General features: G+C 40.6%; 1 protein-coding gene across 1 annotated transcript in view; it reads left to right on the top strand.

Moving 5' to 3' along the window:
* snx5 (sorting nexin 5) overlaps positions 1–13,756 on the top strand; it is a 32,257-nt gene extending 18,501 nt beyond the window's left edge. The window contains exons 7-13 of the mRNA XM_003219882.3: positions 325–430; positions 530–605; positions 1,994–2,033; positions 4,575–4,661; positions 8,532–8,691; positions 11,604–11,689; positions 13,167–13,756. Coding sequence (XP_003219930.2) covers positions 325–430; positions 530–605; positions 1,994–2,033; positions 4,575–4,661; positions 8,532–8,691; positions 11,604–11,689; positions 13,167–13,217 — 606 coding nt within the window. The 3' untranslated portion in view covers positions 13,218–13,756. The remainder of the gene's footprint in view (positions 1–324; positions 431–529; positions 606–1,993; positions 2,034–4,574; positions 4,662–8,531; positions 8,692–11,603; positions 11,690–13,166) is intronic.
* The last annotated feature ends 600 nt before the right edge of the window (positions 13,757–14,356 follow it).

Raw genomic sequence — 14,356 nt, 5'->3', positions numbered from 1 at the left:
AGACTTGAATTTTGCAGTCTGGGAAGTATTGCCTATTCACAAATGTTTAATGGTGATTAATTTAATTAATGAAAATAAAGTTATATTAATTTAGTATAAAATGGTATTCTGTACTGTTTTCTGAAAGGAAAAGAAGGTACAATCCTCCAGAAGGTTCTTTGTGAAACGCACTTGAAACAGTAGTGGCAGGCATATATAATGTGCCACTTTGCCCTAAATCTTCAAACTTACAAGCAATATTTCATATATTTGCCAGCGTTTGTCTCTACCAGGACTGAAACAATACTTGTGGTATTCTGATAACTCTAAAATATTTTTTTCTAGGAGGTGGATGATTTCTTTGAACAGGAAAAGACTTTTCTCATAAATTACTACAACAGAATCAAGGAAGCATGCGCCAAGGCAGATAAGATGACAAGATCTCATAAAAGTACATTTTTGCTTTTTTAAAAAATCTGCTAAGTCACTTCCTTAAAAGTATTTCTCACTTTGCAAGGAACCAAAGTATTTATGCATTCTTTTTCATTAGATGTTGCAGAAGATTATATACATACTTCAGCTTCCTTCAGTAGCTTGGCTCAGGAAGAGCCAACTCACCTTAAGAAGTAAGTTCACATTATTTCAGTTTTCTTCCAAAATACTCTAGCAAAATTCTCAGATTTTGTACAATGAATAAGTTGGTTTGGATGTAAATTCTGATGTCTTTTTTGTCAAGTAGTAATGAGGTACAGGAGGTTGATAAACATGAAATTGACATTCAAAATATAAAACTGGAAACAGTATTAAAAATTAAGGAAAAATTAAACATAAAAATTGGTAACTTCTCTTTGGTCTCGTTGCAACTTCTGTTGGCTTCCTGCTATTTCCATTTATTGTGCTCCACCTTGTCCCTGTTTCTGTATTTCCTATTGCTTTTGTTGCCAGTATTTTCAATTGCCTTTTTATCTAATTGCTACCTTTGGCTTCACCTTAAATTTGATTTCCCCAACGATAGGTTGCCTCAGTCCCTTGCTCATATTTCACTATATTCATACCTATCCTCATATAAAGTTCTTCCTTTGTATATTGACTATACAGTGCAGAAATAATTCTGGCAAATGATTATGATGATGTCAATAGTAAGCAGAGAATATGTACAAACATCCCATAAAAGTCCCCTGTATTACTTAATTGGATCATAAATGTAAGCAGGGTTGTTGTATGTCTTTCGGGCTGTGTGGCCATGTTCCAGAAGTATTCTCTCCTGACGGTTCGCCCACATCTATGGCAGGCATCCTCAGAGGCTGTGAGGCATGCCTCTGAGGATGCCTGCCATAGATGTGGGCGAACCGTCAGGAGAGATTACTTCTGGAACATGGCCATACAGCCCAAAAGACATACAACAACCCCGTGATCCCGGCCATGAAAGCCTTCGACAACAAAATGTAAGCAGTTCTTTACCTATTCCCTGCATTTTGGAACATCAGTTTTCCTCACGATTATATCCTTGCCCATTTTTATTTCCTATCTTGTTTTGTTCTTTCCTATCTTGCTTGCAGAAATGATGTGCATGGTATCATCTCAGAAACAGTGCATTGTAATGTATTGCTGTATGTCACAAAGTTTTGCCATGTAAGCAGCAGATTGGATACATTCCCCAGATTGTATCCAATCTGTTGGATTGTGGCATGCTTCCATTAATCACAGCATGGAATGAAAACACTTTCTTATAATTCCATCTCTCTCTCTTCTGATCTCTGCTTCGGTACCCTGTTCTCATTCTTTCATCCTCCCATCTGTGCAATAAAACTTGGCAATCTTTTAAAAAGGATAGTTCTGTTCAAACATATGCCACAGAGTGAGCATTCATTCAAATGTTAGTTGGAGGGACCTCAAGAGCCATCTCATCCAGGCTTTGATTGTTGCAGGACATCAGTTGTTGAAATAATGTTTTTATGACTGCAGGTTTTGGGAGTTAAAGTCAATGTTGTCTTCTTGCCCTCTTTCTCTCCAGGTATTTGCTGAAGATTGCTGAACTCTTTGAAAAACTCAGGGTAACTTCATTTTATTTACTAAAGATTTCTATCTCACCCCTAAATAGTTGAGTTTATTTTTATGAAACCCATGCAGACTTTTTGTATGAACTTCCTTTCTAAGTGCTTACAATTCACCAATGTAACCGTGAAGAATTGAATATGTCAGCTATTGTCTCAGATATCACCACTTCCGTGAATTGATTTTCTAGGAATTTTCAAGCTAATTGTAACTCTGATTAGATTATTGATTTAAAAGGGTTACTATGGCTGATAACACCAAAACTGATAAACAGTGCAGCTAGTCCTATCTAATCATCAATTTACGCCACCAACCAGTGCAGCTGAGGCTGTTTTCATTTTAAAACCAGGCCTAAAGACAGATTGAAGTGGGCTATTTTTGTGCAATTTACCCCCTTCATTTTTAAAAAGTGTGACTTTAAAAAAGATGTTTCACTCACTACATGCACATTTTTAAAATGTTAATTCATATAACAGTATGTTACACAATTCTTTGTTCCTGGGTTATAAATGGATCTGTCATTAAAAACATGGAAAAAGTTTATTAAACTGCATAAACTTCATTTTTGCGGAACATCCTACAGCACATTTTGTTTTAGTTTTTTAATGAATACCTCCTAGAGTTTCAACCAATTTGACATAATTTGTGGCAGTCACAAAAACAAAGTTTCTGGATTATAACAACAATAATAAATAGTAAAATAAAATTAATTTATATACCGCCCTATCTCCTCAAAAGGACTCAGAGTGGTTTTCAACATAGCAAAACATCCAATTGCCAAAAAGGAACCCTTCAACAAATTAAACATAGTAAAAATTATAAACCTAAAACAAGAACATACAATTCAATACAACCACAAAAATTAAAATTCAGTTACAATATGCTCCATCAACGGGGCCAAAATACAATGACCAGGCTTCAGGATGGGCATGGCCAACAATAAAGCGCTAAACAAGATTAGTGCAACAGAATATCATAGGGATAGGAAGTGGATAAAGCACAGAGGAGGGTCCTAGTTAACAACCAGAGAGGACCTAGGACTAATCCTGCTCGAAAACCTGCAGAAACCACCAAGTTCCCAGATCCTTGCAGAAAGAGGACAGTGTAGGGGCTTTCCTGATCTCTCTGGCAATAATTTTCAAAGTAAGTACCACACAATTAAACAAGAATAACACTTTCAAACCAGGAACATATTTTTTTTCAAATTTTGTTAAATAGTGTAACTAATGCAGCTATGACACGGTGCAACATAGAAAAATGCTGCATAAAGTCTACCATATCACCCGGGACTTTGACTTTGACCCTCCTGGAAAACCTCAGCTTCTATGTGGAGTTTCAGGGCCGGAAAAGTAGATGGAGGAGGCAAAAGAATGTTTTACCCAAAGGCAGCGTTCTTGCACCGACCTTACTTAACGTCTTCACAAACGATCAGCCACAACCACCACTCACAAAGAGTTTTATATATGCTGATGACCTTGGCCTAACAACACAAGCAAAAGATTTTGAAACAGTCGAAAACCAACTCACTAATGCCTTGAAAGATCTCTTCAGCTACTACAAAGAGAACCACCTGAAGCCTAACCCTTCCAAGACACAAGTGTGTGCTTTCCACCTACGTAACCGTGAAGCCAACAGGAAACTGAAAGTTACTTGGGAAGGCCAAGAGCTCGAACACTGTTTTCATCCTAAATACCTTGGTGTCACCTTAGATCGAACACTAACATATAGGAAACACTGCATGAACACCAAGCACAAAGTAGCTGCATGCAACAACATTCTGCGGAAACTTACTGGCAGCTCATGGGGTGCAGACCCACAATTAATAAGAACATCAGCCCTGGCCTTGTCTTACTCAACTGCAGAGTACGCCTGTCCTGTCTGGCACAAGTCTGCCCATGCGAAGCAGGTGGACATAGCACTGAACAAAACATGCAGAATAATCACAGGATGCCTTAAACCTGCACCTGTTGATAAACTCTACAAGTTAGCTGGCATTGCCCCTCCTGACATTCAACGGGAAGTTGCTGCTAACGGTGAGAGAAATAAGGTCGAACAGTGTGAAAGCCACTCACTGCATGACTATCAGCCTCCTCCCACTAGACTCAAATCAAGGAAGGGCTTCATGAGAACCACCACTCCTCTTGATCTTCCTCCAGCAACAGTAAGAGTGTTCCTCTGAGCAGCTAAACCTGGCAATTCTAACTGGATGCCCCCCCATGAGGGTCTTCCTCCAGGGGCAAACCAAGAATGGGCAAATTGGAAGTCCCTGAATAGAAGCGGAGTGGAGCAGTGTGACTGTGGAGCAGAACAAACAACTCCGCATATGTATGCTTGCCCACAATGTCCTGCTTCATGTACGGAGGAGGAGTTGTTTAAAGTTACGGACAATGCGGTCACTGTTTCCCGCTTTTGGTCTAAAACTATTTAGCTGCTTGTGATTTCCTTTATTTCATCACTTTTAAATTTATTTATTATGCAGTGCTTTTGACATGAAATAAATAAAACTAATGCAGCTAGTAATTCTGTCATTTTCTTCATAGAAAGTCGAGAATCGTGTTTCTTCTGATGAAGATTTGAAACTATCAGAGTTACTAAGATACTATATGCACAATATTGAAGCAGCAAAGGTGAGTTCTCTCTAAGGACTTTTCTGAGGGCTCTTTGATGCTTTGAGAAGAACAGCTTAAGGTAACTAAAAACATCAACAGACAATAGCTTCAGGGCAAGTGAAAAATACAAAAACAGTCAGTAAAATCATAAAAATGAGAAAAAGATCTGAAATAGGAATACCACATATGATCATTATTATAAATCAGTGCAGGTCTTGACCTACAAAGCCTTAAACGGTTCGGGTCCTGCCTATCTTCATGACCGCAATTCTCCCTATAAACCAGCACGGGCTATTAGATCTCTCGGAGAGGCCCTTCTTTCGCTCTTGCCACCATTGAAACATGGTTGGTAGGGATGAGGGAGAGGGCCTTCTCAGTGGTGGCCCCCCAGCTCTGGAACTCCCTCCCCAGAGAGATCAGACTAGCACCCACCCTAACCATATTTTGAAATAGCTTGAAAACGTGACTTTTTCAATGTGCTTTCGAATAGTTAGCTACACTTTGTCCATACAGTCCAGTTCGCCCAGCTGGCCCCTAGCACTTTACCCCACTCTGGTTCAACTATTCATGTTGCACAAGTCTTCGCCTCCCATGTAATCCTAAACAGCCCCACTCCCTTGCCTAACTACTTTGATATGTGGTTATTTAAAGTTTTTAAAATTGTTTGGCTTTTGCTATGTATTTTAATGTTGTAACTTGTCCTATTTTATGTATATGTCAACTGTTGTTTTTAGGGCTTTGTTCCTATGTGAGCTGCCCCGAGTCCCCTCAGGGAGATGGAGGTGGCATATAAGAAATAAATTATTATTATTATTATTATTATTATTATTATTATTATTATTATTATTTTATGACACAGCAAACAAGATAGATATGCTTCCCAAGTGTCTAGGACTGTGTGATGTATTTTATTATTATTGTTGTTATTATTATTATCTTTCCAGCATTTAAGGAACTATTTCTTGAAATTGAAATATTTTTGTTTTTAAATGGCAAAAGCAAATTGAACTTTTGGTTGCTCACCAAATAATGTCCTGACAAACATAGATGCCGTCCTATAACAGTATATCACATGACTAAACTTATGCTGAATGTATATGAAATATTTTCCGGTAAACTTATATCTGTCTATATTCATTCATGTAAACATCACCAATAATGATTTCTGTAATTATGGCAAATGCAAAATGGCACATGTACCTCAGATCATGAACGCAGGAGTGCCCTTGCCTTCTTCAGTAGTTCTGATACATCTCAGAATGCTTTCTGATTAGATTATATTTGTGTGTGTGTGTGCGCACGTGCACACACACATACGCACACACACAAACACACACGTCAGAATATGTCTGTGTGTTTCTTGGTTAGTTTATACCTCAAAGGCTCCTACATGGCTTGATGATTCTGAACAACACCTGACACACATGCCCTTCGTTACCCAACTTAAAATAACAATGGAGTTTCAACTACAGAATCAACTCTGTTGGAGGCAAAGGCCCCAAAAAGTAAAAAATGGTCATATATAGATAGAAATTGATTAGCTACTGACCTATGAGTAGGTAGGTACACAGTGCTCAGATGCAGCCATGAGAGGGCAGTATATAGATAGAAAGGATTAGTTACTGGTAAACAAAATGGCCATACCATGAAGCCTAAAACAGCCCTGAAGTCCACAGTAGGGACATCCACAATTTCATGAAGATTTATATTTTGAAAAGGGCTGTCTGGGAACAGTGCGTGCCTTGGTCTGAGGCTGAGAGACTGACTTTCAAGAAATGGTGAGATGAAGGAAGTAAAATGAAAGTGAGAAGGGAATAAGGGAAGAAAGAATGAAAGGACAGAAAAGGGAAGTAAGAAAAAGAAGGAAACATGAAGGAAGAGTACGAAAGAAAGAGGGGGGAAGGTGTATGGTGGAAAGTAAGAAAGGAAGGAAAGAATAGAAAAGAGAGGTAGAAGGTACAGTAGAGTCTCGCTTATCCAACATAAACGGGCCGACAGAACGTTGGATAAGCGAATATGTTGGACAGCCTTGGTCGCCTTAGTCGATGATCTACGCCGGGAACTGGACCGGGGGAGTGTGTCCCTGCTGGTTCTGCTGGACCTCTCAGCGGCCTTCGATACCGTCGATCACGGTATCCTTCTGGGACGCCTCGTGGGAATGGGACTTGGAGGTACTGTTTTGCAGTGGCTCCACTCATTCCTGGAGGGTCGGTCCCAGATGGTGTCATTGGGGGATGCCTGCTCGGCCCCACAACCATTGACTTGTGGGGTCCTGCAGGGCTCTGTGTTATCTCCCATGTTGTTTAACATCTACATGAAGCCGCTGGGAGAGATCATCAGGAGTTTCGGGGTGCGGTGTCATCTGTACACAGATGATGTCCAGCTCTGTCACTCCTTCCCACCTGTCACTAAGGAGGCTGTCCAGGTCCTGAACCAGTGCTTGGCCGCTGTGTCGGACTGGATGAGGGCCAACAAATTGAAATTGAATCCAGACAAGACAGAGGTCCTCCTGGTCAGTCGGAAGGCCGAACAGGGTACTGGGTTACAGCCTGTGCTGGATGGGGTCACACTCCCCCTGAAGGCGCAGGTGCGCAGTCTGAGGGTGATCCTGGACTCATCGTTGAGCCTGGAGCCCCAGGTCTTAGCGGTGGCTAGGGGAGCCTTCGCACAATTAAAACTTGTGCGCCAGCTGTGACCATATCTTGGGAAGCCGGACTTGGCCACGGTGGTACACGCCCTTGTTACATCTCGTTTAGACTACTGCAACGCACTCTACGTGGGGCTGCCTTTGAAGACTGTTCGGAAGCTTCAATTAGTCCAACGGGAGGCTGCCAGGTTAATAACTGGGGCGGCGTACAGGGAGCGTACTACTCCTCTGTTACGCCAGCTCCACTGGCTGCCAATTAGCTACCGAGCACAATTCAAGGTGCTGGCTTTAGCCTATAAAGCTCTAAACGGTTCCGGCCCAGCTTATCTGTCCGAACGTGTCTCCCGCTACGACCCACCTCGAAGCTTAAGATCGTCAGATGAGGCCCTGCTCGTGGTCCCGTCAGCCTCACAGGTGCGGCTGGCGGGGACGAGAGACAGGGCCTTTTCAGTGGTGGCTCCCCGCCTATGGAACGCCCTCCCCATTGAAGTCAGGCAGGTTCCCTCCCTCCTGTCTTTCTGAAAGAGGACAAAAACGTGGTTATGGGACCAGTTATTTGAGCATGAGTAGCAGCAAAAATGAGATAAGAATATATGACCTACTGACAGACCCCACATGAACATGGAAAGCGCCTTAAATGTATATTTAAATGTATAATTATGTATATTTTAATGGATATTCTTAATTTTATTGTAATTTTTAATCTTGATGGATTTTTAAATTTGATGACAACTGTTTTTAATGTGTATGGTTATACTGTAAGCTGCCCTGAGTCCCCTGATGGGTGAGAAGGGCGGGGTAGAAGTGATGTAATAAATAATAAATAGATAATAAGGAGAGATTAAACGTCAAATTAGGTTATGATTTTACAAATTAAGCACCAAAACATCATGTTATACAACAAATTTGACAGAAAAAGTAGTTCAATGCGGAGTAATAGTATGTAGGAATTACTGTATTTACGAATTTAGCACCAAAATATCACGATATATTGAAAACATTGACTACAAAAATGCGTTGGATAATCCAGAATGTTGGATAAGCGAGTCTTGGATAAGTGAGACTCAACTGCATATAGAAAAAATGGAGGAAGAAAGGAGCCAGAAAGAAAATGCAAACCTTGGCAAGGTTGGGTATATACGCTAGTAATAGTAAGTAGAAAATAAAATATAGTTTTGGATTGAATAATTTTCTGTCCTAAAATAAACAACTAATTTTCTTCTGTAACCGGATTATTTTAGGATCTCTTACATAGACGCACACGGGCTCTTTCCGACTATGAACGTTCAAATAAAGCGTTGGATAAAGCTAGGTTGAAAAGCAAAGATGTCAGATTGGCGGAAATCCAACAACAGGAGTGCTGTCAGAGATTTGAAAAACTTTCTGAATCTGCAAAACAAGGTAAAACTCATCATGCTAAGAAGATACTCTTCTAGACTATGTATTCTTTGTGATCATACATGCATTGCAATACAAATGCGTAAAGTATGCCAGAGTATTTCTCATTCTCCTGTGGTGGACAGAGAACGTCCTCAGGCAAGTTGTCCCTCACATTCACTCCAACAGACAAGTTCTTTGACCAATGGGGGGAAAGGACTAACTCACCCCCTTCTGTGGAATGCCAGTCTCGTAATCCCCTGGTTTAATGTTCGCTTCTTCTCTGTCTCTACTCTCCAAGATTCTCATTTCTCTTCATTTTCTCACTACCATTTCTAGCTACAAAAAATCCTTTCTTCTTTCTTCCTCCAATTCTTTCTTTCAAGCTTCACTCTAGCCCTCTCTCCACCTTTTTTCCTCTGGAAGAGCTGAGGCCATGAAGAGGGAAGGAAGCAGCCCGGGTTTGATGAGGGACTCCATGTCCCATCCTTCAACCCAGGATGACTTGGGAACTGCCACAGGTGAAATCCACACCCAGGTGGGCCATGCTGCAGCGTGGAAGGAGGTTGTGATTGCTGTGGTGAGTCAGATGCACAAGTGAACCCCAGGGAAAGTGTCTAGACTATGTCATTATGGGTAAGTGAGGCCAGGGCCTTGGCTTCTCTCATCCCAATTTCCAGTGTGGCAGACCTCCATGACAAAAGAGCTGCCACTTAGATTTAAGTGATGGGCTGTTCACCCACATCTGTTTCAAGCAAGGAGAGGAATTGAACCAACTGGGGAGAATGAGGAGCTCTTTCTTCCTCAAGATATAATAAAGGGGATCCAGAAGATGGTAGCTATATTCGACCCACGGGCCTTGAGTTTGGCACATGTGCCTTAGATCTACACCAGGGCCCAATTGTTTAGCAGGCAAACCAGAGGGAGCAGCTGTCTCCTGCAGTACTTAGCTTGAGTGAATTTTGCCACAGAATGTCTTCTACCCACTACAGGAACATTGACACTTATTTTGAGATGGTCATTCCCTGTAGTGAGCAGAAGTCATTTCTGACCCTCCCATCTGCTAGGTCTCATCCTTCTCAGAGGGAAGTGGAGGTGTTCCCTTGAACCCTTTCTTAAATACCTCTAATGTTTTTTCCCCCCTATTCATCTGCTCTTCTTGTCTTCATTGGCACAGTTCAACTTGTAAAGGGAAGCATTCTTCATCTGCTGGTCATTAGTCTGCATGATTGTGGGATTGCCCTCTCATGAGAAAAGGAAGAATCAGATCTTTTTTCCCATTGGTCATAGAGCTTGCCTATTGAAATGTGTGAGAGAGATAACCCACTTTAGACTATCCTTTGCTAATTACAGAGAATTACTATCTCTCACAAGTGTAATTGTTTTTATTTCATGTTCAGACCTGTTGTCTGTTGGAAAGAGTGAACTCTGGTTAATGATACAGAAAGAAGTAATAATGTGTATATGTATTGGGGAGCGGAGATCATTAACATTTTGTGACTTCACCTAGTAATTGAAAAGATAGTTAAATGATCTTAAGTCATTGATGGGGTATTCTTAAATTGTAGGTATAATCTCAAACTAGTATGAGATAGGATATGGGAGCCTGGCTACAATTAGGACAGGGATCATAATGTATCAATTTCACTTAGGATCTTTTTTCCACTATAATTTGAACTCCAAAAGAATTAAGATGTAATGCCCCAGCCTGCTTCTTTTTCTACTTTGAATGGCATGATATACAAGTACATATGTCAGTGTGTAAAACAATTGTTACTAAATGTTAAATTGATCGTCTGTTTTTAAACAATACGATACAAAATTGGAAGGGGGCATTATACTAGTAGTACCAAATTTAATACATATAGTAGAGTCTCACTTATCCAACATAAACAGGCTGGCAGAATGTTGGATAAGCGAATATGTTGGATAATAAGGAGGCATTAAGGAAAAGCCTATTAAACATCAAATTAGGTTATGATTTTACAAATTAAGCACCAAAACATCATGTGATACAACAAATTTGACAGAAAAAGTAGTTCAATACGCAATAATGCTATGTAGTAATTTACGAATTTAGCACCAAAATATCACGATGTATTGAAAACATTGACTACAAAAATGCGTTGGATAATCCAGAACATTGGATAAGCGAGTGTTGGATAAGTGAGACTCTACTGTATTTACTTATTATTGTTTTTCCAGATTCACAGTCTTGCAAGCTCTTTTCTTATTCAGGGAGCAATATATAGTGAACTCTCAAGATTTGCCATTTCAGATATATGATTTCCACCAACCACGGATCATCATGTCCTGTACATAAAATGGCAAAATGAACACCACCATTCAATAATATAGGACACAATTCGGTTTTTGGGTTTTTTTTGCTCTCCACACTGACACCTCCAGAGATCTGAAGGACCAAAAGGCTTTGGGAAAGATTGCTGAGTACATGGCTTTTTGCATGTGTTGGCTTGGTACAGACATACAGGTCAGGGTCAACATAATGTTGCATGTAGGCTACATGTAACCCCATGAAGTTTTTTTTTAATAGGCCATGAATTATCTTGTTGCCTTTAAAGCAAAACAAAAGCTTTGGGGAGGGGGTGTCATTTTTTTTCAGCTCCTGAAGGCCTTGAGGAGCAGCAATTGAGTTTGCAGAGGTTGAAGGACCTTCTAGGCTAAACAATTTTCTCTCAAACCCAAAAGCAAAACCAGAGCCACTTCCAGTGAACTTCTTTTGTTACTATGTTTTACCCTTTTTCTATTTTAGAGGTTGTACAGGCTGTTGAGAAACAAAAATTGTGCCAAAGTCTCCTCTGCCACATAGATGGAGATACATAGTTCAGTGCTCCTATAAGCAGCCGTCCCCCAACAGATTCCTGATCTCTGCAGAACACCATTCCCATCATATGTGTGTTTTCTCTCAATGACAGAACTGAACAACTTCAAACAGAAGCGAGTAGCAGCATTTCGTAGAAATCTAATTGAAATGACTGAGCTCGAGATCAAACACGCAAAGGTATATGTTCAAAAGCAAGACTTGCAGTAATAGGCTATCCTAATTGTCTTTCAGGTTATTATTTTTTGAACTGCTGAAGGAGAGTATTTTAATACAAGAATTATCCAAGTAGAAAATGGATAAACAATGAAATAACTTGATCTAAACACCTATTAATAATGTGAACATTTTATGCTATGTAAGGTTATGTAAAGGTAAAGGTTTTTGCGTGACATTAAGTCTAGTCATGTCCGATTCTGCGGTGTGGTGCTCATCTCAGTTTCTAAGCCAAAGAGCCCAGTGTTGTCCATAGACGCCTCCAAGGTCATGTGGCTGGCATGACTGCATGGAGTGCTGTTACCTTCCCGCCAGAGCGGTACCTATTGATCTACTCACATTTGCATGTTTTCAAGCTGCTAGGTTGGCAGAAGCTGGGGCTAACAATGGGAGCTCACCCTGCTCCCCAGATTCAAACCGCCAACCTTTTGGTCAGCAAGTTCAGCAGCACAGCGATTTAATCCGCTGCACCACTGGGGGCTCTATATGTAAGGTTATACCCTGATTGTTTTCATGAAATGGAAATCTGTAAGGTGCAAAGGAGTCTTTGCAATTAAATCCCATTGGAGTCAATGTAATGTAATTTAGTTATGAAAGGCTCATTGCATTGTTGTTCATAGAATCATAGTTGGAAGAGACCTCATGGGCCATCCAGTCCAACCCCCTGCCAAGAAGCAGGAAATCACATTCAAATCACCCCCGACAGATGGCCATCCAGCCTCTGCTTAAAAGCCTCTGAAGAAGGAGCCCCCACTACAGTCCGGGGCAGAGAGTTCCACTGCCGAACAGCTCTCACAGTGAGAAAGTTCTTCCTGATGTTCAGGTGGAATCTCCTTTCCTGTAGTTTAAAGCCATTGCTCTGCGTCCTAGTCTCCAAGGTAGCAGCAAACAAGCGTGCTCCCTCCTCCCTATGACTTCCCCTCACATATTTGTACATGGCTATCATGTCTCCTCTCAGCCTTCTCTTCTGCAGGCTAAACATGCCCAGCTCTTTAAGCCGCTCCTCATAGGGCTTGTTCTCCAGACCCTTGATCATTTTAGTTGCCTTCCTCTGGACACATTCCAGCTTGTCAACATCTCCCTTCAACGGCGGTGCCCAGAATTGGACAAAGTTCAATTTGTTCTTTTGGGTTGCTGAGTTCTATATGTCGAAACTGGACTAGGCCTTTTAGAAAATTCTGGTGAATTCTTAAATAGAAGGTCATGGATGGATAAATGTTGTCAGAGAACAGCTACCATCATCCTAACGATTAGTGATGCTGGCTAGAGCTGATCCAAGTTGTTGTCCACAAGTTGTTGCTTTGAGATGTCTTTGACCTTTAGGCACTTCTTCATAGACAAATTTTATTCAACGAGATACATATATTGAATGATATAATTTGAAAATGTATTCATTTCTCTTGTCTGTCTTGCCTGCTGAGTATTGTGTTTTGTTTTCCAGAATAGTGTTTCTCTCGTCCAAAGCTGCATTGAAGTGTTCAAGAACAACTGACTCCATTTTCATTTGACTGTGAGGCTGATGAAAAGTCCCTCAATAACTGCAGTCACTTAACAGCCATAGGGGTGTTCTTTTCTAACTTTGTTACTTTAAAATAACTTTTTTGGCTCAAAAGTTAACTATTCTGGCACTAATGATAATAAATATTGAATGTAAAAATTGTATCACATATAGATTTGCTTGAAATGCAACTAACATGGTATAAATTCATCAAGGGAAGTGAAGAATATGCATATTGATAACTGGAAAAAATTATTGTACCAGAAAATGGCTTCTAAAAAAATGTTTAGCCCTGAAATGGAGAGCATGTAGTGGAGAAACTCAAGATTGCAATCTCTTGTGCTCTTTGCTGTAATTCTATCATGATTCCTAAATTCTCAAGCTATACTTGTAAGTTGCTACAGAAAATTCTTCTATTGTTTTATAAGAAAGTTCTTTAATCTTCCATTTCATACCCTTCCCTTGCAGAGTATTTTCAATTCAATGTTTGTATGCTGTTGAATGACACAAAATAAAGATGTCTACTCATTGTGCTATTCTTGATTTAATACTTTTAAACAGCACTTAATTCATATGGGGTCCTCTCATTTTTTATCATGCCTTCTTTTTGTGCGAATCAAGAGTAGGTAGATGATTTTTGTACTTCTAAGTATATGAACAGTATGGTTTGTTTTAACTTGCTGGAGAACTTTAGGATCACAAGTTTTTTTATCGTGTCAGAAGCGACTTGAGAAATACTGCAAGTCGCTTCTGGTGTGAGAGAATTGGCCATCTACAGAGACATTGCCCAGGGAATGCTCGGATGTGTTACCATCCTGCTGGGGGCCTTCTCTCATGTCCCTACAAGCTAGAACTGACAGGCGAGAGCTCACCCCATCTTGCAGATTCGAACTGGCAACCTTCAGGTGAGCAGTCCAGCCAGCACCAGACTTTAACCCATTGTGCCACTGCTGCTCCTAGGATCACAACTAAGATTGGTGCAGCTTGGGGACTCTATGGGAGGATTGTCGAGAATATTGACAAACTCACCACTGGCCTTACTGATGGAGCTTAACCCAGTGTTTGTGTCAGAAGTGGCATGTGGTGGCGAAGGAGCCAAAACTAAAGTAGTCCACAAAAGATTGCGTTACAAC

Source organism: Anolis carolinensis, chromosome 4, assembly GCF_035594765.1.
Source record: "Anolis carolinensis isolate JA03-04 chromosome 4, rAnoCar3.1.pri, whole genome shotgun sequence".
NCBI classification, from domain to species: Eukaryota; Metazoa; Chordata; class Lepidosauria; order Squamata; family Dactyloidae; genus Anolis; species Anolis carolinensis.
Note: the sequence above shows the minus strand (reverse complement) of the source record. Positions and strands in the feature narration are given on the sequence as shown.